Raw genomic sequence first — 24,901 nt, forward strand, 5'->3', positions numbered from 1 at the left:
TTTAATGAATATTAATGATAGAACTGAATTGGAATGGAATGAGGGTTTTAATTAAATATATTTATAATCCTTTTTTTTTTAAAAGAATATAGTGTGTATTATAAGAATGTACCAAGCAGAATTCGATTGGAAGTTATGTATTATGTATTATATTGAATGTTACAACTTTAAGGTATATATTGAAGTTTAAATAAGAGTTGAATGGATAAAATTAAAAGATATAAAGGTGTCATACTCCAATTAGTAACTACAGGAGAAAATTTGTTTAATGAGAAAAGATAATATGAAATTGAAACAGGACAGACAAAAGTATAAATATATTGATTTGAATTGAGATGAGATAATCAAAATAAAATTGAGAAAATTAAAAGAGGGGAAAAACTATATAGAAAATGCAAAATAGTAATAAGATATGGAATAGAACACAAAAATGAGCATGAAACTGAGTTTGTGTCTGTATAAAGAAGTGTAACCCGGGACCATGCGATTTTCAAAAAAGATGTTTTACTTGTATTATTTTGTGTGTGTGTGAAAACCCAAATAAAACTTTAATTAAAAAAAATGCATCCTCAGCCTTCTAGTTCCATGAATATGAATATTGCACTCCACTTACATAGCTTCCTGAGTTCAAGTGGATCACAGAGTAAAATTAAAAGTACAATCTTTTACTAGCACAATTCTGGCACTTCTGACTTTTCACACAGTTTTACTTTTAGCTTGTAATACACAAGTGTGGAACTCAATTGTGTAGTGACGCAATTCTCTTTCTATAAAGCTTTGGCTGGAATGGGAAATTGTTTTTAATTGCTACCAAGACTGCCTGAACAACACAGTATCTATGCAAGAACAGAACAATACCTCAAGTCCCATGTGTGATCTAAATGTTTCCAATACTTTTTGACCTTAGCATACCAAACAAAGGCTGTGTGCATATTTTCCAGAAATTGATCTCATTATATTCATTGAGGTACAGTTTTCAGTCAATGTGATCTGGGATTGCAGTCTCAGGCCCCAGAGCATTAAACTGCAATCCCAGATCATACTGACTGAAAACTGTACCTCACTGAATATAATGAGATTAATTTCTGGAAAATATGCACACAGCCTTGGTATGCTAAGGTGAAAAAGTATTGGAACACACACACACACACACACACACACACACACACACACACACACGCAGAGTCAGAATTCCGGCAGTGGCCCTAATTAAATCAAAAATACAATCTTATCCAGAGAATGAAAATTCTCAAGATAGTCTGTCATATATTCTCAACTGGTATCCAGGACCAATTTTTAACTTTTTATTTATGCCTTACTTTTGTATTTTGAGTTCTTTTCAGCCTTGTGCTGAATATAATATAAAAACAAATTATATAAAGAAATTTTGGTTGGCTTTTTATTTACAATATGGCATTATATTCACCAGTGATAGAAAAAAAAGAAGAGAGATCTTGTCTTTTTTGATCTGCAATTGGCAGTTATTTTGTCTGGCAAGCTGTATCCTTGTAGTTGACTCATCTTTAAATTTTGCTTTATTTACATCCATTCATACAGACGTCACAGACGAACACAATACACAAGCCTGATGATGGTAGATGAGATTCTGCCAAAACGTCGCTACAACTTTAAAAGCACAACTATAATGACGTGGGAAAATACCTGAACAAAGCTGAATACCATACATATAAATACCTGTGAAAACTTAAGAAAACAGACACAGACACAGACAGACAGACAGACAGACACACGCGCGCGCACACACACACACACACACACACACACACACACACACACACACACATATATATATATATATATATATATATATATATATATATATATATATATATATACACACACTGTATATATACATTTTCTTTTAAAAGCATCTTCACCCTATCATTTTATGTGCAGTTTATTCAGTCTAGCATTTCATCTAATTTTTACATTAGAGTAACTGGATAATATCCCCTGGAAAAAATATCTCGCCATAAACATCAAAAGTATCTTGCACTCAATTATTTTTCAGTTACTTCTTTTTCTACTTCTGAAGTCATGCCATTATCTGCTGAACACTTAAGAAAAACCTTTGTCTCCTGTGGAAGACAGAAAATGGAACACTCTCTCAGGAAAAATCTATCTGATTCCTTCCCAGCCAGGTAAAACACTGTAATGTCACTCTAAAGTGATTCTAATTTGCTACTCTCTGATTGCTAGTAAGTTCATGTTATATTAACCCAATTATTTTAGTTTTATTATTGCTTTTTAATGCTGCAACCCACCTGGATAATAAAAGTAGGGGCAAAAAAATATAAACTTGACTATATTGCTACATGTATTACCAATAAATGCAGCATGAAAACAGTAACAGCAGAAAATAAATTACACATGTTGTTTTTGAAAAAAAACAGCGCCCCTGAGGCAATATTTCATATAGAGTTTACCAGAATAACTCTCTATCAAATTACTGTAAGTAAATATGTGCCATTTTTTTCCACCAATGGCTAAAATGCAGATACCCTCAGAATAAAATTGTTTCAATCACTCTGTGTGCCAGTAGCAACATACAACACTTTTAAGAAGTGAACACTGAAACTGTGAGGAAAGTCAGACAAAGTAATTACCAAAGCTGGAATTGGATCTTAGTTCCATTGAAACACAAGTGTTTAGGGCTTTCATTTTATGTCTCATTCAAAAGATAGATGAGTATCATTCCTAAAAACCAGACTGATTGAGATAAAAAATGAGCAATTCAGAAACACTAAATAAAAAAGAAAATTTCACTTTTTCATGTGAAAGTTCTTCCATTTATGTTACATTCTGTGATACGCAATTTATTTAATAGATAATTTACATTGAAAGGAATAATTGCTGCACTTAAGTAATAGTAAACATTAAAGCTACATTGAATTTCCAGAAATAAGACCACTGAGCTTTATTGGATTAAATTCTAAATGGATACAAGGAGAACTGTAATACTATTTATTTATTTATTTATTTTATTTTATTTTATTTTATTTATTTATTTATTTATTTGATTTGCCAATTGTTTACAAGATAATAAGTATAAGTGTATACATAGTTGTGAATACATGAAATGGGTACATATAAGAAAAATAAAAGAAGAATAAGAAACAATAGGACAGGGACGGTAGGCACGTTGGTGCGCTTATGCACGCCCCTTACAGACCTAATGAGCTGGCTAGGCAAGGAATCAATGTGAATAACTTTCCTCATTGCATAAGAATAATATCAAATTGATAGTTGAATTCTTTTTTTTCTTGGAGTGTTATTTATTGCATTTTGCCTCTGAGGGACTTTAGTAGGCTTTCATTTTGTTCAAAATTCAAAGACGTAAATAAGGATTTATATTCATTTCCACATATAAGCTTTATAGTCCCCCTGATCTTTTATGGTGATGGTCACCCTACACCTGTCTCTATTATGTTTTATAGAATAGTTCTGGTGCATATAATTAATTTTCCAGCCTCAGATCTAAAAGACCGTTTTGACCTTTAACTCAGAGTTTAAAGGAATGAAATAGTCTTGATTTAATTAGCATCCTGAACGCTTCCTCCTACACAAATATCCTGATTATAAATCCAAGATGCATTTTCTTTTCAAATATTTCATAATTAGAACTTGCACTGGTTATTCTTTAATACAGTATATGTGTCTCTTAAAGACTTGTGAATAATAGTAATTTATATATTAGTAAACTATGCAATGTGGCAGAAAGACATAATAGGCAAGAGAATTATCAAGTAAAATATTACAATATTTCTGCTTAAAATCCAATATGCCTTCTTTGTTTTGAAACCTTTTTGTTTTACAAAAGACTCAACCTTGGAATAATAATAAAGTCAATAAATAAGGAGTAACAGAGAATCTTATTTTTTTCAGTTTGCTGCTTTAAAAAATTGGAGGGAGATGTTTATTGTTTATAAATTTATTTGTGTATTAAGTCAATAAAGAGTACAGCTTTCAAGTATATCAATGACTCATATTGGAATGGCCTAAAATGAAATATAATAAGGAATTATCAATTATTCTAGTCCAAGCCAAATGTCTCCATAAGGTCTTCACTTTTTCTTCAAAGTGAGAAGAATATGGATCAGAATGGCACCTGAGTGTGGGAAGGGTTGTGTGTGAGATAGACAAGAAATGGCAAACAAGAGGGAAAGGCAAACATCTCATTTTGCTGTGCTAAAACCAGAACTATACCATGTATCAAAATGTCAACCCTGCCGCATGCATTCAGACTAAATCTGGAAAAAATTAATAGCATATTTTGCCTTCAGTGATGTTGTCGCATAGTAAAAGCTAGTTATCTATTAGATGCCTTGACATTTTCAGTTTTGTCACTTAATCTTTAATTGGCTAGAAATAGATTGAGCCACTGAAGCCACAATAAAACCCAAAGAATATAGGATGCCAAAAGGGATGATGGGGAATGTATTTGCTATTGAAAAATGGATGACAACAACAAAGGGGAGGCCTTAAAAATAACTATGGATTTGGAACTGGATAGTTCTGTTTTTCTGTGTTCCTTATCAGGGAGCAAGACTGCAGGTCCTCCAATCCACCATAAAAGTAGAACTTGCTATGTCTATATAAACATACCTAATGATGTCCCATTTTAGAGAAAATTATAAGAAAGTAAATATACCTTTATTTTATGGCACAAAATTTTCTCACTGTCCCCTTACATTCAGTAAGCTTTCCTTGGCACTGTACCAAAACACAAACCTAAGTTAAACTTTAGCATTTTATTAATTCCACTAAATTACGAAGGCCACCATCTCTGGCCAATTTTTCTCCTAAGAGCATGGCACAATTGACTTTTAAGTCCAATAACTTTTCACTTTGTATCCCACTCATAACAAAAAAATAAAAATAAAACATGAGTGTTGAGCAACCATTAAATTCCCATTGAGCCTAATTTTATCATTTCTGTGTCTTTCATAAATCCCAAATTCGCCATCCTACAAAAGAAATCCAGTAGCCATTGGGTGATCATTTTTAGTTGTTACAAGTTTATCTTTTTTCTGAAGAATAAAACACCTTCAGGTAGCAAAGCCCATAGATAGTCTATTGTTGCAAATAATACATAGAGAATAGCCCTAAGTTACTGGAACAAACATTTTTTAAACACAGTATAGCAAATAGATGGCACTGAAAACAGATGATTTCCCCACACCTATTCAGCCACTTCTAATGCCTTTGTATAAAACAACAGATGATTGGACCCTTTCTAGCCACAACTTGGAGTAATGGAGAAAAAAAATATTCTCTTTTACTAAAGCTGATCAATTTTTTAAAAAGTCAGTTTTTATATCTTAATATGAAGCAGGCTAATTTTATCAAAGATGCATTGCTACAACTGAGAGTAGCAATAAAGAAATGCATAATTAATTTAATCCTTATCCTTCCATCAACTGAGTCAAAAGTACCTCTCTGCATAACAGAAACCAAGAAAGACAGAGCTGTAAGTCAAAGTTCCCAACTTGAAACATTCCAGAAAAGGGCTGCAGAGTAAAAACTGATACATTGATTAACAATTTATAATAGCTTGCATGACGGTCAAATGGGAAGCTAATGTAGAAGCACAAGTGCCAAAACTATACACCGAATAGAATCACCTTGATTAGGAAGCTCATTCCTAAATTTGCATCATGTAACACCCATTCAATAATACAGCTCTTGCTTGATTGACTTCATATGTCAGGCAAACAAACAGCACTGACACAAATCAAGGGTATCGTACAAAACTAATGAGTAATTTACAGGTAGTCCTCAATGTATGACTACAATCCAGCCCAAAATTTATGTTGCTAAGTGAAAAATTTATTAAATGAGTTTTGCCCCATTTTATTACCTTTCTTGCCACAGCTGTTAAGTGAATCTTGTTAAGTTAGTAACATGGTTGTTAAATGAATCTGGCTTCCCCATTGACTTTACTTGTAAGAACACAAAAGGTGATCACATGACCCCTGGGACACAGCAACTGTCATAAATATGAACCAGTTGCAAAGCATCCAGATTTTGATCATGTGACCAAGAGGATGCAAGTGAGAAAAGTGAGTGAGAAAAATGATCATAAGGACCTTTTTTAGTAACTTGGAATGGTCATGAACTGTTGTTAGTTGAGGACTACTTGTATTGAAATTCAGCAACCTCGATAAATCTTTTTCTGAAAAAGAACTTGAACTGAATTGAACTGACCAAGCAATTGTTAGTAAGAGTATAGTATTACTATTAAAATACTATTGGTAGTAATAAGGATAATGAGATATGGTGAAGAAGAGGATAGAAGTGCCTCTTGTACCACCACTGTTTCAGGATTCACTGTATTTAGATCTTAAGAAATATCATTTGCTTCTGCATGGAAATAATGTATTGTTGTGCTTATTTGCACAGCTGTTTCTGCATTTCTGTATTTTCTTGATAGAAATTCACTAAGCATCTTTTTGATATATATCTTCTTTTGAAACTCCCCTCATCTCTCCCTTTTTGAAATACAAAATTAGGAATGAATTTTCCACTCAGGGCACTTCCAAACAATGGTATTAATCTGTCAGTGAAATACCTCAAGTAGTAGTAGTTTACAGGGCACTGTAGCCTTTACTATTATGCAATGTATGTTTCCTCCATTGTTTCCTCTAATTTTCCTCCATTGTTTCCTCTAATTAGAAAAAAATATTTCATTAACCTTCAAAATTCTCTATATTGCCATAATTGTTATTTATATCAAGGAACTCAGAGCCACATTTTTTGCAATCCTTTTAATTCAAAATCTATAGTTGAGCCCCTATGCGCTATTCAATCATTTCTTAGTTAACCAAGGCAGAAAGAACAGCTTTAATTAGCTTCCAGTATTGTAGTATTTATGTGTAAACTATTTAGAACTTATCTTCCTTTCCTTCCCACCCTATTGATTCAGAAAAGCACTACCACAATCTCAATCATTTAGAAAGTTTTCCGATGCAGCAATTATATATATAAACCCCCACTAGCAGTTAAAAGGAAGAAGCAGCTGCAAGCTCACATTACTCTGAGATGCACAAGGCTGAAGACACAAGCCTGAAGATGATGAATGAGACTTCATCAAAACGTCGCCTAGATACTTCCAATTCTACGCGGGAGAAAACCCGAATAACCAAAGATCCACATACAAATACCCACGAAAACCTCAAAACACACACACACACACACACACACACACACATATATACATATACATACATATATACATATACATATACATATACATATACATATACATATACATACATACATACATACATACATACATATAGTTGTGCTTTTAAAGTTGTAGCAACGTTTCAGCAGAATCTCATCTGCCATCATCAGTCTTGATGTGATGTCTGTGTAGTATCTTAAAAGCAAAATCACCACCTTGATCCACAAAAACACACTGAGACATAATAGAGACCCAGAAGATGAACAGACCTATGGAACAGCTGTCCTGCCCTACATAAGAGGTACTACAGACAAAATTAGTAAGATACTACACAGACATCACATCAAGACTGCCTTCAAAACAGACAGAAAAATAGCAGCCATCCTTAGAAACCCCAAAGATAAAATTGACCTGGAAAACCAAGGCATATACGAAGTCCCCTGTGCATCATGCCCAGCCACATACATTGGACAGACCAATAGAAGAATAAGTACCTGCCTGGGGGAACACAAAAATGCAGTCAAAAAGCTTGAACACACTTCCTCACTAGTCCAACACATGGAAGCCACAGGTCATAGCATCAACTTCAATGGCACCAAAACCCTAGCCACTATAGAAAACCCCAGCCACAGAATCATCAGAGAAGCCATAGAGATTGAAAAAAGACCAGAAAGCATGAATAGAAGAGATGATTCCACCAGACTGTCAATCATTTGGAAGCCTGCACTCACAAACAAAAAAATCTCCACACCACAAGCCAGGCAAACACCTGGGCACAAACAGATCCCCCCTGATACCTCCAGCTCAAACAGACCCCAACCAGACACCCAGATGAAACCTAGCTTCCTAACTAACGATAGCCGTCCATTTACCCAGAGCCAAGCTGCACTAAAGGCCTCCAATAAAGTAACACAATGTTGCCAGCCAATCAAGATACAAAAAGAGCCAAAAAACAGACAGAAGATATTAGAAACACCAATCAAGCAGAACACAGCAAACTCCAAGACCAATAAACACAGACCAAGACTCCCAACCAATCAGGATGAAGAAAAAACCATTCTGGCACAGCAATAGGCTGCCCCAAATTTAAATCTGAAACCACTGTAAAAGTCTGACTCACAGATGAACACTATACAGAAGCCTGATGATGGCAGATGAGATTCTGCCGAAACGTTGCTACAACTATAAAAGCACAACTACTATGACGTGGGAAAATATCCGAACAAAGCTGAAAAAACATGTAAGTACCCGCGATTTAAAGTTGTAGCAATGTTTCGGCAGAATCTCATCTGCCATCATCAGGCTTCTGTATTGTGTTCGTCTGTGAGTCAGACTTTTACAGTTGTTTCAGTTTTAAATTTGGGGCTAGCCTACTACACACCCCAACCAGGCACCCAGATGAAACCTAGCTTCCTAACAAATGATAGCTGTCCATTTACTTGGAGCCAAGCTGCACTAAAAGCCTCCAATACAGGAACACAATGTTGCCAGCCAATCTAGACACACAAAAAAAGCCACAAAACAGACAGAAGATATTAGAAACACCAATCAAGGAGAACACAGAAAACTCCAAGACCAATAAACACAGACCAAGACTCCCAACCAATCAGGATGAAAAAAAACCCATTCTGGCACAGCAGTAGGCTAGCCCCAAATTTTCTCTGAGAAGCACAAAGCCGAAGACACAAGCCTGAAGAGGATGAATGAGACTTCATCGAAACGTCGCCTAGACACTTCCAATTTTACGCAAGAGAAAACCCGAATAACCAAAGATCCACATACAAATACCCGCGAAAACCTCAGAATATGAATACACACACACACATATACACAGTATATATATACAGTGTGTGTGTGTGTATATACATACATATATAGATATAGATATATATATACATACATATACATATACATATACATATACATACATACATACATACATACATACATACATACATACATACATACATACATGCATTTGTTTTCTGAGGTTCTCACGGGTATTTGTATGTGGATCTTTTGTTATTCGGGTTTTCTCCCGCGTAAGATTGGTAGTATCTAGGCAACGTTTCGATGAAGTCTCATTCATCATCTTCAGGCTTGTGTCTTCAGCTCTGTGCTTCTCAGAGTGATGTGAGCTTGCAGCTGCTTCTTCCTTTTAACTGCTAGTGGGGGTGTGACTTGATTGGGTGGGGGCTTGGCTGTGTTCTGATTGGGTGGGGGTGTGTTCTCATTGGTTGGGGGTTTGGCTGTGTTCTGATTGGTTGGGGGTTGGCCATGTTCTGATTGGCTGGAGGTGTGTTCTGTTCAGGTGGGGGCTTGGTTGTGCTCAGGTTAAGCTTAGTTGCTGGGGGATTTGAGCTGGTGAGCTGTGATCTTGCTGTTTGGCTTTGAGTTCGTGGTCGTGCCGCATCTTCATGGTGGGGGTCAGTTCGCTTCATGTATGGCTCGGAGGGGTTTGAAGTGGGTAGTGATGCAGCTGCAGTGCGGCTTCTGGTTTGTGGTCGTGTCTCATCTTCTGTGTGGGTGTGAGTCTGCTTTTTACGTGGAAGTGTGGTGGTGGCATCTTGTGTGGCCCTCGTGGGTGTGGGTCTGGTGTCATTCTTCATGTTAGGTACTGGTCTGCTCATGAGGGCGGGTTTCCAAATGGCTGGTAAGCGGGAGGTGTCATCTCTTTTATTCATGCTGTGTGGGCGTTTTTCTATCTCTATGGCTTCTCTGATTATTCTGTTGTTGAAGTGTTCGGTTTTGGCGATAGTTCTGGTATTTTTAAAGTCAATCTCATGTCCTGTGGCTTTGAGGTGTTGGACCAGGGAAGAGGTCAGTTCTTCTTTTTTTATTGAGTTCTTATGTTCTTCAATGCGTGCACTTATTCTTCCATTAGTTTGTCCAATGTATGTGATGGGGCAGGCGGTGCAAGGGATTTCGTATACTCCTTGGTTTTCTAACTCGATTTTGTCTTTAGGGTTTCTTAGGATGGTGGATATTTTTCTGTTTGTGCAGAATGCTGTTTTAATGTTGTTCCTCCAAAAACACAACATTAAAACAGCATTGCTGTGTCCAATGACTTTTATTTTTATTTTTTATAGCAGATTATAATTAGTTAATTTGTGGGGAGGAATATATGATTGGTAGATATATATTTTACTGCAAACTCTAGATTTGCAAAATCACAGATTTGGATGATTTGAATATGTCCCTCGTCCCTACACACATAACAGTTAACAGTCCATCTACAAAATTAGTAGCTGCTTAAATCAAAGATTTATTCTTTCTTTAATATTCTGAACCATTAGCAGAGATGGTTAAACTGATTGCTTTGATTAAAAAAAAAAACACAACTACTTTTGTTTCTACTTGGAAACTGCTTCTGGACTTTGTGCTTAAGGTGGAAAAATATGAAACTTTGATTTTGGGTTTTTCCAATTAGATAGATTTGTTGTTATAGGGCAGTGATGGCTAACCTTTTTGTTGTTGCGTGTCAAAAGTGCACATGTGTGCACACGACAGCGCATACGTGTGCCTGCACCCATAATGCAATGTATCTGCAACCCCCTCCCACTCATCCCACCCCCCCTGTGCATGTGTGCAGGATCCCTCATGCTCCTCCGCCCCTACTGCGCATGCATGCAGGATCCCCGTGCCCTCACTGCTGCATATGTGCATACACCACCCACATGCACCCCACCACCCACGCATGTGCGGCAGATACCCAAAAATCAGCTGGCTGGCGAGAGGTGCATGCACATGCGCTGTGCAACTGAGCTGGGGCGACGGTTTGCGTGCCCACAGAGAGGGCTCTGCGTGCCACTTCGGGCATGCATGCCATAGGTTTACCATCTCGGTTATAGGGCTAGTTTATACGATTATGCAAAAGTAAAATTTGAGGTTTGATATTATCTTATTCTACTGCACCAAAGGGAATCAGAAGTCAACACCTTTTCCTTCTTTTTCCTTTCTACTTTTCCCTTCCCTTTTCTTTCTCTGTTTTTTCTCTTTTTTTGTTTTTGTATTTTTGTGTTTTATAATATAAACTAATAAAAATAATATTCTGAATGAGCTTGAGATAATAGGCCAGATATGGCTTGTGATGTGTCTTAGGAAATCTTTGGTATCATTGGTTTTGTTTTGTTTTGTTGTTAATTGCTAAGAAATTATGCCTCAGTCTTATCCCTATGTGGCTTTGGGAAATGCAAGCCAATATTTGAATTGTTGTGCACCTAATTTTCTATTTCATCTTGATTTACCTTTAATATTCATGTGTGACTATTAGGTGTTTTAACTACTATTTATTAGAATATATAGAATAGAATATAGAATAATTTATTGGCCAAGTGTGATTGGACACACAAGGAATTTGTCTTGGTGTAAATACTCTCAGTATACATAAAGAAAAGGTACCTTCATTAAGAATCAAGAATCATAACATACAACACTTAATGATAGTCATAGGGTACAATCAACAATCAAATCATACTAGGAAACAGTCAAGTGGGAGGGGATGGGTGAGAAGGAGTGGTGAGAAGATTAACAGTAATAGTAGTGTACACTTTGTAAATAGTTGAACAGTGTATTAGGTATATCAAGAGTAATAGTATTAAAATACTAAGTAATTGGGAATGGGTACTGCTGTCAAGCAGCTAGTTATGAATTATTAAAGCAGTTTGGTTATTGGAAATTTATACAACATCTATTGACAGATATTTCAGTTTATTCTTCCATATATTTTTCCAATGAGTTTGTTGCCGAACTCTAATTAGAACCTAATTAGAAATATTTTGTTTTTACTGAAGGCCTGTTCCTTTATTCTATAATTATTGCACAAGTGTTGGTCTTTGATGAACATTGTCATTTAAATGTACATAGAAGTTTTTGAATATTGGGCTTATGGAAAGGCGACGTACAAACACATTTCATGGTGAAGATGAATTTCTTTGTATTCTGCAACATATAGAAAAACCTTTGATTGTCCAGAATCTGACTAGCATTATTTCATTCTTCTTTGCTGTCCTAGTACTCTATTATCCTGTGCAGTATATTATACAACTGCTTCTAATTAAATGTTATGATCAGTTTATGCAAAATACACATTGTCACAATGGCTCTCCATTTTTCTTCAAACTTTTGGACAATGTATGCATTTAGGTGGTTATCACTGAATTACTTTCAATTAAAAAAATGAGCAGTAGCATACATCAAACTATTTAATTCCCCAATTTTGGAGCACCAGAGATCAATTACAATTGAAGTTGTAATTCCCATTATTCCTACCTCCCAGGATTCCTCCCCCACTTCTGCAAGTTAGAAAACCTAGTCTGCTCCACCAAATTTACATCATACACGTGGGAAATTACTGTTTTATGTTAAACTTGAGCAATCAATTTCCTTGATGCAAGTATAGTCAGAGAAAAACTGAAATAGTATAAATGATATGTAATTGCAATTTTTAAGCCAGAGCAAATTTTTTGCAGAAAATTAGAGTATTACCTTTTTCACAATGATTTCCTGTGAATCCAGAAGGACAGGCGCATGTATTGGGGGCAACACATGTCCCTCCATATCTGCATCCTTTTTCACAGAACGCTGAAAAGAAAAGCATCATTTAATTATTGCATTGTACAATAAAACAGGGGCATATATTTGTAATCCAGAAAGAGGTGAAGTACAATTTATTAAAAGATAAACAGAGTTCAAATAACAGCCGTAGGGAGAAAGACAGAAAACCATACAGAAAATTAACAAAAGTAAAAAGTTAATGATTATTTGGCAAGGGTGTTAAAGGGATAAAACAAAACATTTTGGAACTAAACCTAGTCATAGTCATTACAAAAATAGAATTGCATTTGAATGCTTTTAATAAACTACTGAAGATATGGAGAAAATTTGCAAGAGGAATAATAGTAGTCTTAGTACAGTAATGATGGCATATTCCACTTTTTTTTCTAGGAATTAAGCTGGTCTAATTAAGGATTACCCTTTGCTTTATCTCCATTGTAAGTTCTTTGTAATATAGGTTGGGCTCAGAGAGTTACATAAAGTATTGATTAAAATAAATCCTTCTATATCTCATGAATCAATTGGTTTAATGGAACAAGTACTGAAGGCAGAAAGATAATAACATAACATGGAAAAAGATATATGTGAGCTTTTGAACATGTTTGAAGAGACTGAACCAGAGGTGGTATTCAGCAGGTTCTGACCAGTTCTGGAGAACCGGTAGCAGAAATTTTGAGTGTTTGGAGAATCGGCAAATACCACCTCTGACTGGAGATTTTACAGTATCCTTCCCCTGCCACACCCACCAAGCCACGCCCACAGAATTGGTAGTTAAAAAAATTGAATCCCACCACTGGACTAAACACACAATGATTACATATTTAAGTCTTTCAAAATGTGACAGTAAAAGGATGATGCCAGTGTCCTTCTCCTTCTGTACCTGATCTTCTCAGATTCATTTTGTATATTTGTCTATTTACAGAATTGTAAATATTTTTGTCAGACTGACTGATTGTGTATCAACAAGTTGTTCTGAACTCTTACCGACCACAAAGATTTTCCTCCATGATGAAACTACATTTAACTGGACACATTCATGCTTAGACCTCTATACAAAGTAGGATCTCCAGACCTATGTTTAGTAAACTGTGCTAGAATGAATGTAGTTAGATCACCTGTTCAGAACTGACATATCATTAGAAGATGGTTACAGGAAGTAAAACCAAATGACAAAAGTTTATTTTAGTTGCACAGTTAGAATGATGAATACCAGAAGAAGGCTATTTACACACACTTGTGACAAATAAATGTAAGCTCATTTAAGTGTTTCGTGTCTTAATATGTCTGCTCTTTTGACATGGTTTAATTGTACACAGCTCTAGTAACATTCCAGTAATGAAATAATAGTTCACAAAGTTTACCATAGGGAGACCCACACTATTACTATGGTAGCATGAAATCCAAGCACAAGAAAATATCATCTTGTTTGAAATTAGGTTGTATCGAGTAGACATCTTTATTATAAGACAAAGAAGGCCATGAATTTATATCAAATTTGATTGATATAAAAAGAACATATTGAAATTTTCAATAAAATAATAATGAAAGATTATAATTTAATAAAAACAACTGAACTATTATTAGAATTATATAGCTTGTTAAATGTAAATATGATGAATTACATAGCATTAAATAAGTTGCAAAATGTGATTAGAAAGGGGATATTTTTTAAATAAAAGTGGCATAACTAAAAATCAGAAAGGGGATAAATAATGGAAGATCATAATTAAATATAAATTGATGAATTATTGTTAGAATTATAGAAGTCTGTTAAACACTTCAAATATGATTAATGATATTTTATTCGTAGTAAAAAGAGGGATACTTAGAATATGGAGACTGACACAAAAATAAGGTATTGAATGGTGAATAATCAAAGAATGAAAGATTACAATTTAACAAAATACGTGTATTAATATTAAATTTTATAAGATTTCCAACTGTATTAAATATGAAAAATATTGTCGTATTTGTTTTAAAATGTAAGACACTCTGGTACCACGCTGTTCACACAATGATATGCTTGTAAAAAACAAGAAAAAAAACATAGCAAAAAAAAAAGAGTTTATATCAAACGTTTTCCTTTCTGGATATACCTGGAAATACTGTGAATAACTTGTCAAGAACCACCTAGAACAGGAGTATCAAACTGGTGTCACATGGGCCATATGCATTACATGCAGGCCACGCCCACCCCAGCAAAATACTTTGTGATACATCATGATATGTCACCAGGGGTGGGATTTTACCGATTCTGATTGGTTTTATAGAACCCCTTGTTAACTTTCTAAGCAGTTCAGAGAACCAGTAGTTAGAAGCAATCTCCTTATGTTTTCTTCCACCCTTATTACATTCTTGCCAGTACACCTAGACTTCCTGTCTCCGGAGCTTCTGGGCTTGACTTTCTTAAAGGGGAAGGGTTGTTTTAAGATTTTTACACTGTTGTTGGGAGGAAATACTTCCTTGGACAATCAGCACTTTGAAGAAATAATTGAATAATGAAACAGAGCTGTCAGAAAGAAGGTTTTAATGACAGTGAACCAAGATGAGTGACATTCAGCAGGGCTTCTTGGCTAGCTAGAAAGATTGACATTCAAACGTGAGTTTACATACCCTTTCTGAGATTTGGTCCAAAATTGGTTTTTGGTGAAGCTTAATTCTGTGCTTGGTGATGTTTAATCCTGTGTTTATTGATGGGATAATTTTCCCTATTCAGCTTCAACCAGCAACAGCTACTGTTGTAATTTAATTATTTGTATTGTGTTTGAATTTTTTCGTGCCTCATGGTTTCTTTTTCTATCTGGGGAGGAGGTCTTCCTTCACTGCTTTAGTGGTATCTGGCACTATCCTTTTGCAGTGTATTTCCAAGAGGCAGGATGCAAGATTGGCACTGATTTTTTTTTTACTGCCTTTCTAGGGGGCATGTGACTTTTCCTTAAATCTGGATGATTTCCTTAGGATATCTTGTGAGGTGAGTGAGACTAGCTGGTATCTTTAAGTGGTGCAAATGTATCTAAGGATTGCTTTTCCTGGGTGTGCTTTTTCTGAAGAGCTTAAATAACCTCTCTGCTAAAGGATTTCACTTTATGAGCAAGAGTTGGCTGCTGATAGTTATCACTGCATTTTAACTATTTTAATTCCTCAAGGTGCTCTGGCACCCTGCCTGATTTGTAACTCCGGCTTGCATTAGATTTTTAATCTAATGATTGGTATTTAGGGTAGTTTTTTGCAAGCAAAGAAGCTTTTTCTATTTTTGTACAGGTAATCCTTGACTTACAACAGTTCATTTAGTAACCATTCAAAGTTACAATGGCACTGACTTATGACCATTTTTCACACTTATGACCATTGCAGCATCCCCACTGTCATGAGAGGCCAGGCGAGGAGAACCATCCCTTGACATGAGTGATGTCGAGTTGGCCATGCCCACCCAGTCATATGACCACCAAGCCACACCCACCAATTTAGCCATGCCCACAGAACCAGTTGTTAAAAAAATTGAACCCCTGTATGTCACATGTCGCAATTGAGTTTGACACGGGTGAACCTAGAAAGCCACATACCTATAAGCAATGTAAATCATATTCTGTGGGCTACATTTTATAAGACACTCTTATGAAACTACGTAAGAGAAACTATAATGAATATTTAAAGAATGGTTTTTGCATCAGAACTGATGACATAATCATCTACCCATCCTGTAATCACAGGATCGCTGGCAAAGAAAAGCTACAAAGGATATGAAAGTGCTACAAAATAGAAAAAGTCCTGCAGCATAAATGGGTAAAAATGCAAATTGTTTGGGGCTTCAATCTTAATTTGTAATTGCTTATAGGTGAGCAGAGCAAATAGGTACCTCCTTTTTTGTTTTAATTAATTACTTAATTAATTATAATAACTTTTAAAAATAGAATGGAAGAAAAGAAAGGTAAGAAAGAAAATAAAGGTAGGAAAAAAGACAAGAAACTAAAATAAGATCTACACACAAGGTTGAATTAAAATTTCGGTAACATTAAATGATTGCTACAAATTAAATTATCTTGTTATTATCGTTTTTTAAAACAACACTATATGTTTATTGAATTAACAAAGTGGTTCCAACTATTCTGAGGAAAGAATCTTGAATGATCTCATTTATTTTTATCCAGTTGCTTTAGAAAAAGCAGTTCCCTTTTGGGTCATATTTTGAAAACTGTTGAAAATTTTGTGGACAATCTTGATTTTCCCATCTTTTTATTATATCTTCTTTATATGATTGTAGTGCCATTGTGTTTTATTTTTTTTTAATTAAGCATGTTTGGTGCTTATTTTTTTCTATGTAAATTGACAAAGGTTGCTTTGATTGCAGTAGCATAGAAATATTTTTCAGAGATAAAATAAATAAATAATATTCAGTCTAAAATCATAACAGTTGCAATCTCCCGTCTTCATTTTAAAGTTCTTTATAGCTAGTTGACTAAGTTCATAGCATATTTTGAATGTATTGTTTATAACTAACCTAACCCCCCCTTTTTTTAATGTACCAAGGTCTCAAATTTCTGACCAAGCCATCTTAACAAATTAATATTGATGTTTTTATACAAATCTCTTGCAATCATATAATATGTACATTTTTATATTTTTAACTCAAAATATTTTTTCTCCTTTTGAATGAACTAGTCAATCCTTTACTCTAATTTGAATCTTTTATTTTAATTTAGGGCAGTAATTTATAAAGAGTAACTGTTTGGAATAGTTTTTAATCTTTAGTCTGTTCTGGAACTTAAATGACCTGTTCTGTAACTGTTAGCAATTCAGATAATTCTTCATTGACTTCTTAGTTGGCTTAACTTCCTCGTTTTAGGCCTATTTAGGGAAAATGATATATTGTACATAATAGGGAATCAAAATAAGGAAAGATGGTAGAGTCAAACTATTACAAAGTGGAGCTGGAGGGGATTGCTTGGTTAAGAAACTTTTCTTTTTGACAAAGTCAATGTTACATCTCTAAAAAGAAATCATAGAAGACACTCTCATTAAATTTGCCTTGATTCAGAATAGCGTCCCAAAAGTTGAAGCCTCTGGTAGTCAGAGAAAGTGCAGCTTTATCATCAAAGCAAAAAAAAAGGGGGGGAGAAATGGGAAAAATGCCTGATAAGCAAAAAGATACATTTAGCTGATGGGAATACATGTTTCACTATAATTGGAATAAGAGAAATAAGTACTATATGGAACATGAGTTATGCTACAAAAACTTCCCTTGGTGGCATAGCTAATTCAATTCAAATGTCCTCCTTTCTCAGTAAAATTAAATTGCTTAGCATTTGAAAAAAAAATCCAAGTTGAAACAATTAAGTCTTTATTAACCTCAGAGAGATCACTAAGTAGAAATGATATTGAATTAACATTCCAGTGTGCTGCAATATGGAGAAAATTAGTATTCTCAGCACAACAGTAAAAGCAACAACAGAAAGAAAAAGGCTTTGGCAATCTTTTTATCAACTGCTGGTACAAATATACTGCTGCTGGTACTGCTGGTACAAATATACTGCTGGTACATGCTGTATTATTTAAAGAAAATAGAGTTGGATGTAGTGGTTGTGAAAAGGAGAGAGGTGTTAACTTTGCTCTTGTAGGAGACCGTGGCAATATCCATTTCCTTAGAAAACTGATGTTGCAATCTTAATATTTTGAATTGCTATCTTACATTCAACAAACATAAAATACAGGTATATAGCACTGAAATATAATTTGTTAAGGATATTACTTAAGGACATCAGTTAATAAAAATGGGTGTCATCTTGACTTCAGCTTCTCAATTTCTCAGTCAACTGAAGTGTGGTGAGGCATAATATTATTTCATTAAGCTAAAAAATAAATTGTTATAGGGGCCAGACATACACAAGTCTGTCTTCATGCATATGGTCATAACTCTTATTAGAAACAAAAAGGAGTTATTTGGGAATGTTTAAATGAAGTTTTTAAGTCCCGGTTATTGTTAATGGTATTAAAGGCGTGATGTAATATAAAGTTGAATTCAAAGTTGTGTAACTATTGAAAAATAGCATTTATGATCCAACAGAGATTTCCATGAAGGTAAGGGAACTGAATTTTTTCCTGGTTTTCTCAAACATTTGCAGTCCCCTCTGTCTTCCAAATTTTCTCTGGAAAGTTAGACTGCCCTCTGAAAAAGCACAGAGGATAGTAACAAAAAAAATTATTATCCAGGAGCAAGATTTGTAAACAATGGATTAACCAATCAAGGAGAGAAGCAGCTTGGAATTAAGGAGAAACTTCCTAACAGTGAGGACAATTAACTAATGGCACAGCTTGCCTTCAGAAGTTGTGGGTGTTTCATCAGTGGAGGTTTTCAAGAAGAGATTGGACTTGTCTGAAATGATATAGGGTCTCCTGCTTGAGCAGGGGTTGGACTAGAAGACCTCCAGTGTCCCTTTCAGCTCTATTCTAATTGAAATCTGAGATTATAAATTCTCTGTAACTAATAATAGCCAAGTGCAACAGAATTCTCTGGGATATTAAAAGATAGTTGCTTTAAGATGCAATAATGCAATATTTTATTTTTTATTAAATATGATACCACTGATTTGGGACTACGCAGTATGCCATCAACATAATGGCATTTTTGTATTGTTGCCTTTTAGTTTGAGGAAATCTGAATTTAATCCATCCCAATGAAAAGCAGCTCTGACAACAGCCATATTTTGATACATGATGTTCCCAATTTTACTGCAGTGTGTCATACAGACTTACTACTCTCCCTACTAAAAATATTGTCTTCTGGTAGTAAGTGTGGGGGATGCTTACCAGCTGCACAATTAATTTGGGGAAATGTGCTCAGATCAATGGAAGCTGTAAGTTTCATGTGCAATAGTCTTTTGGCTTATAGTTCTTAATAAGTCTCATAGCCACTTGGGTCAAATGATTTCTGCTGTGTTCCAAGCCCATTAGCATTACAGTTTGGATAGGGAACAATATAATAATTCAGCACAACTTAGAGGATTTCCCAGTCTTGCCTAGCAGGTTCCTAGTAATCTCAGAAAGCTAAGCATAAACTTGACAAATCCCACTAGAAGAGTGCTAATATGGTACTGTTAATGTATCGTAGTCCATGCATGTTTACAAGAAGTCATGTCTTGTTAGAAGAGCACAATTGATATTGATTTTGCAATAAAATACCTTATTAGGAAAAAAAATTATATGGGACAGCAACTTGAATAAAATCCACAGAGATGTCAAACCTTTCAAAGTCAAACCTAATTCTTAGAGTAATTTTCAAGTAATCCAATTCAGGAAAGACAATAAAAAAACAAAGTTCCCCATCACTACTGATTTCCAAAGGAACTGAGCATAAATTGACAAACAAATGCACTACCATTCTTAATGTTGAGTAAGGGAGATCATTTCACGCAGTGCAGGAGAACTAACTATCCAAGACAGTCTCTTGGCCATTGCTTGCTGCTGCTAAACAGAGGGATTTGTCAACCATAACTGTTTTTGAGCCAAGCTAAACTACTGTTGTCAGGAAGGTGGAGATTCTGGTCCAATGCCGGTGTTGAAATAATGTTCTGGTGGTCCCTGGCTAGCTTCTGAAAAAATTCCCTAGCCTACTAATTTTGCTAAAATTTAAATAGGCTAGGCTAGTTCAAATGCTGGGAGAAAAGTACTAATTAGTATGATGCAATGAATTCATCTTGAAAGAAACTAAAATGTGTGTGTACCAGAGTGTGTTTCTACCAAATTTATTACAGGTGATCCTTGTTGAACAACCACTTGTCCAGCAAGTACTTAGAACCAATCCTTAATGATCCAGCCATTGCAGCATCCTTGCAAGTACATTAGCATAGTTTGGGCACTTAGCAACTGGCCTGGATTTTTGCTTTCTACCAAGTCTCTCTTTTGCTCCCCCCCTCCTTTTAACACAATACAACTGACCTCCTTTGTTTAGCAGAACATGGAACACACACTATGTATGTATGTATGTATGTATGTATGTATGTATGTATGTATGTATGTATGTATGTATGCATGCATGCATGCATGTAAGGAGTCCTTGTGGATTTTCCTGTGCTAGTCATTGATGACTATGGGGGCAGTGCTCACCTCTGTTTCAAAAGGCCACTGAGGTAGCACTGTCTGAAGACATTTCTGCAGTCATATGGCTAGCAACATTATTACTGAAGAGCATGATTGATGACTCTTGGCTATGGATCTGTCCCATTGGAGAATATACATCCAGGGGGTGGGGGAAGACCAGGGTCAAGGGTGAGATGAATGATGTGTCTCAGAGTCGGCTGCACCCAGGTAACGCTGGTATGTTCACTTCTAATAAATGATTTTTTTAAACTCTGAGAGATGCAGCTAGAGAGTCATGATTTGAATGGGGGTAAATTGTCAGAGCCCTACCAGCTATCATAGAGCACTGTTACCTATTCACCAAAGTGGTACCTATTTATCTACTTGCATTTGCATGCTTATGAATTGCTAGGTTGGCAGGAGCTGGGGCGAGGATGGGAGTTTACCCCATTGCATGGCACTCAAGTCTCGAACCTAGGCTACTGGCTTTCCAGCCGACAAACCCGGTGTCTTAACCACCGAGACACCATCTATCTATCTATCTATCTATCTATCTATCTATCTATCACCTTTTCACATGGTTCACATGTTCATTGATAGGATGAAAGAAGGGGTTATAGAAACACCAGTCATTTGCCAGGTAATTCTAAAAAAAATCTGATTTTTGAAACTTAGTTAAATCTCTATATTATTTATATCAGTTTGCATGAGCAATTTATTTCAAATTTAACACATCCATTTAATTGACTCGACAGCACCAAATGAGGCTTTATTTAAATTTATTAACCCATTCATAAATTTTATTAGTTATGCTCTAGTAGCTTTCAAGGTGACATAATAAAAAGCTACCAGGTATATTAAATTACACATAAAATTGTTATTATGAAAATATAATAAAATAAATTTCTTCATTTATTCTTCAGGGTTTATGCCTTGTAAATGTGAACAGATCCTAGTATGTGGACATTATCAATTAAAATAGGGACAGTGAAGAATTCTCTGTTGTGTACTGTATGTAAATACAATATGATCCAGTCCAGGAATCTGCTGTAATAATACTGATCTGTATAGTAAAGACTAGTATTACCTTCAAAGTAGTAGTACTACTGATTTGACTCTTAAGTTGAATGGATTCTATAGAAAGCCACAAATAATATGGAGCAACAGATAATAGGGTATCAACTGGCAGTTGAGGGGATAAAATATTTTTACTGCATCTCTTTCACAATTATTGTCTGTAGGCTGTTGATGGTGACAAAAGGACCATCATTCTGTGCTGAAGAATATACCTAACTGCTGACAAAAAAAGTAAAGATATTTCTGTACCATGTAATCATACACATCTTTAAGACTCTATAAGGGTTGTAGAGAGACAGCCTGAGAAATATATTTAAAGGACACACACACAGAGAGGGGGGGAGGGAGGGAGGGGGAGAGAGGAGATTACACCTAGAAAAACCTTGAGTAATATGCATGTGATGCACAAGTAATCAACTGTCACCTAGCATAGAACATGATAAATGGAAAAAATGTGTTTCTATTAAGCTCCAAAAAGGGTGGGAGCAAAATGTACTGAATTTACCTCAAGAGAGACAAGACGGGGTAGCAGGCTTAGCTGTCAGAATGCAACTATCAGTTTAAGCAGGCTTCAATCTTGGCAAGCAATAAAGATTCTTTACTAATCAATTCATGTTGAGCATCTGGGGAAGTTCAACTATGTTTGAGGCTACTGAAGTCTGACATAGAAAGCAATAACAAGGCTTTGTTGTTCTTACTGTTAATTTTGCACCACAGCTAGAAAACCAATCTGCTATTTGATCTTAGCTGATCTTGAAAAAGCTCAAGAGGTTTGGACTCTTAGCATCTAGATGATAAACAACTAATGAATCCCACAGCTGTTGCCCCATCCCTTCTGCAGCCCTCTTTTACTTCCTGATATATTTATAATACTTAGTATATAAAGATGCTACATTTACAGGCATCTTACATCACGTACAATTTCTAAAAGCTAAGTAATGTTAACCTTGGTTATATGAGAGCTACCTAGAAATCACAGGGCTTTGGAGTAGATTTTTGTTGCATCTGAATTTGAATTAGACATGCTGAGAGTGTTCATATTTTGGATAGAGTGGATCATTGGTTTGAAAGAGGGGTAAAATAATCCATCTATGTTAGAATTGAACAACCCTCCCTTAACAGAGGGGCAGGAATAAGATATACCTATCTCCAGTTTACAATGCAGCCCTTGCATTGGTTCCAAGAAGATTCCACAACCAATTACACCATGATTCAGATGACCCTGAGGGCACAAATAAATCCCCCAGTGGCCTCAACACTCTCAGAAACTGCAGAATAATAACATCCTTCCATTCCCCCATTACTATCCTATCAGAACCTACCCTTCCATCCCACCCACCATCCAATCTCAACTGTCAATACCTAGCCTTTCGTACCCCTGCCATTAGAACCAGTGAAGTTTCTTGGATGAGAAGGAAAGGGGGAAAAAAAACAGTCCAATTGCCTTTTGAAGAAAAAAGCATCTTTGAGACAACTATGACCTAGATAACTGAGAATCTCAACAGACGCATGCTAAGAGACAATTTTGATTGAAAAATTAAAGTATAATATGATAAATAAGTTTACATGCTAGTTATTTTTGTTATTCTGTACTGCCTTTCTACTTTAACAATGCCCTTAAGTATAGTAATTGTGTCATCCAAAGTAAGTGTGCATTCCAAACATATCCAGTTATTTCAAATCAAAATTGGATTCCTTCAGTTCCTTCCTGTTGAATCCACTGAAGTAGAAGAAGGTCCAAGGAGGATTTTGTTTTAATTCAAGGAACTGAAAATTGATTAATGTTCTGTTTTGCCCCTTTACTATGTACTCTAAATTTCATTAACAATATATGGGTAATTGCTTCATTAATAATAGACAAGCATCAGATTCTACTAACAAATTTGTATCTGGTCTTCCAGTGATTTCATTGAAGAAAATAACAGGGAACAATTTCTTGGTATTCAACAATATTTAAACTGTATGTTTTTGTTGCAATAAGAGTCAGATTTAGTCAATAAGTAGAACCAAAAGATCCAAACAAACAGGTCAAGATGGTGGCGCCCAACTAGGAAGGTGAGGCTCTCTCTCCTGGAGCACTATCACCCTATAAAGCCACCGCCTGCACCAGAAATCACCTTCAAAGCTGCCACCTGCACCAGAAACCGTGAGTAAACTGGAGCCCACCCCAAAAAATAAAAATAAAAAACGCTGGATTCCGAAGCCCTGGAGCCCTAATCAAGCCAGCGGAGCTCCTGCTAGCAGGAGCGCTGAATTCCAAAAACGTAACAACACTGAATTCCGGAGCCCTCCCCAGAGAAGCAGAGCTCCTTCCCTCGATCCCTATTAACCACACCGGTGGAACTCAAGCGAGCTGGAGCCAGTGGAGCACAAACAACGCACCTTCATTTAAATCCCACACACAGCTAATCGGAGAATCTTCCACGCCAGACAACGTGTCTCATTTCAAATCCCCCAGACAAGTTTCCCCGGAGCCAGTGGATAGCTGGCAGGGACAAACAACGAGGGAGGAGAGAGAGACCAAGACTTGAGGAGAAGCGGAGAGAGATAAGAGCCTGGACGAGCTGTAATTTATGAGTGTGTGATTCAGACACTTACAGAGAGACTGATTCTGAGCCATTCAATGAGCTGTGACTGGTTGACAGTGTGATTTTAAGCTGCAGAGAAAGAGACGGAACTGACAGAGGGTGTGATTCTGAACGGCTGTGAATGGAGAACTGAGGTCCATTTAAATCACCAAAAATCAATCACTTTGAAGCCATTTCAAACAAAAAGAAACCACATGCCTTCCACATCTACCTCACCAAGATTAATCCTAGTAGAAAATCACTCCAATTTCTGCAGTGGAATTTTCCTTGGAAAGTCGAACTCTAAGGAGGAAAATAACCCAAGCCACGTGACTGTATTTTCTTCTACTACTCAACTTGAACAGCTTTACACTATTTCAAAAACCCTTTGAGCATCATATTACAGTCTTTTGTTTACAGA

The 24,901-nt window shown here is 35.8% G+C and overlaps 1 protein-coding gene across 2 annotated transcripts in view; it reads right to left on the bottom strand.

Moving 5' to 3' along the window:
• NELL1 (neural EGFL like 1) overlaps positions 1 to 24,901 on the bottom strand; it is a 594,259-nt gene that overhangs the window by 96,692 nt on the left and 472,666 nt on the right. For both annotated transcript variants that reach the window (XM_026664647.2, XM_087951106.1), the window contains exon 15: positions 12,695 to 12,790. In XM_026664647.2, coding sequence (XP_026520432.1) covers positions 12,695 to 12,790 — 96 coding nt within the window. The remainder of the gene's footprint in view (positions 1 to 12,694; positions 12,791 to 24,901) is intronic.

This window comes from Notechis scutatus, chromosome 1 (assembly GCF_049901735.1).
Source record: "Notechis scutatus isolate UNSWTSFEM ecotype Mainland chromosome 1, rNotScu1.2, whole genome shotgun sequence".
Classification (NCBI taxonomy): Eukaryota; Metazoa; Chordata; class Lepidosauria; order Squamata; family Elapidae; genus Notechis; species Notechis scutatus.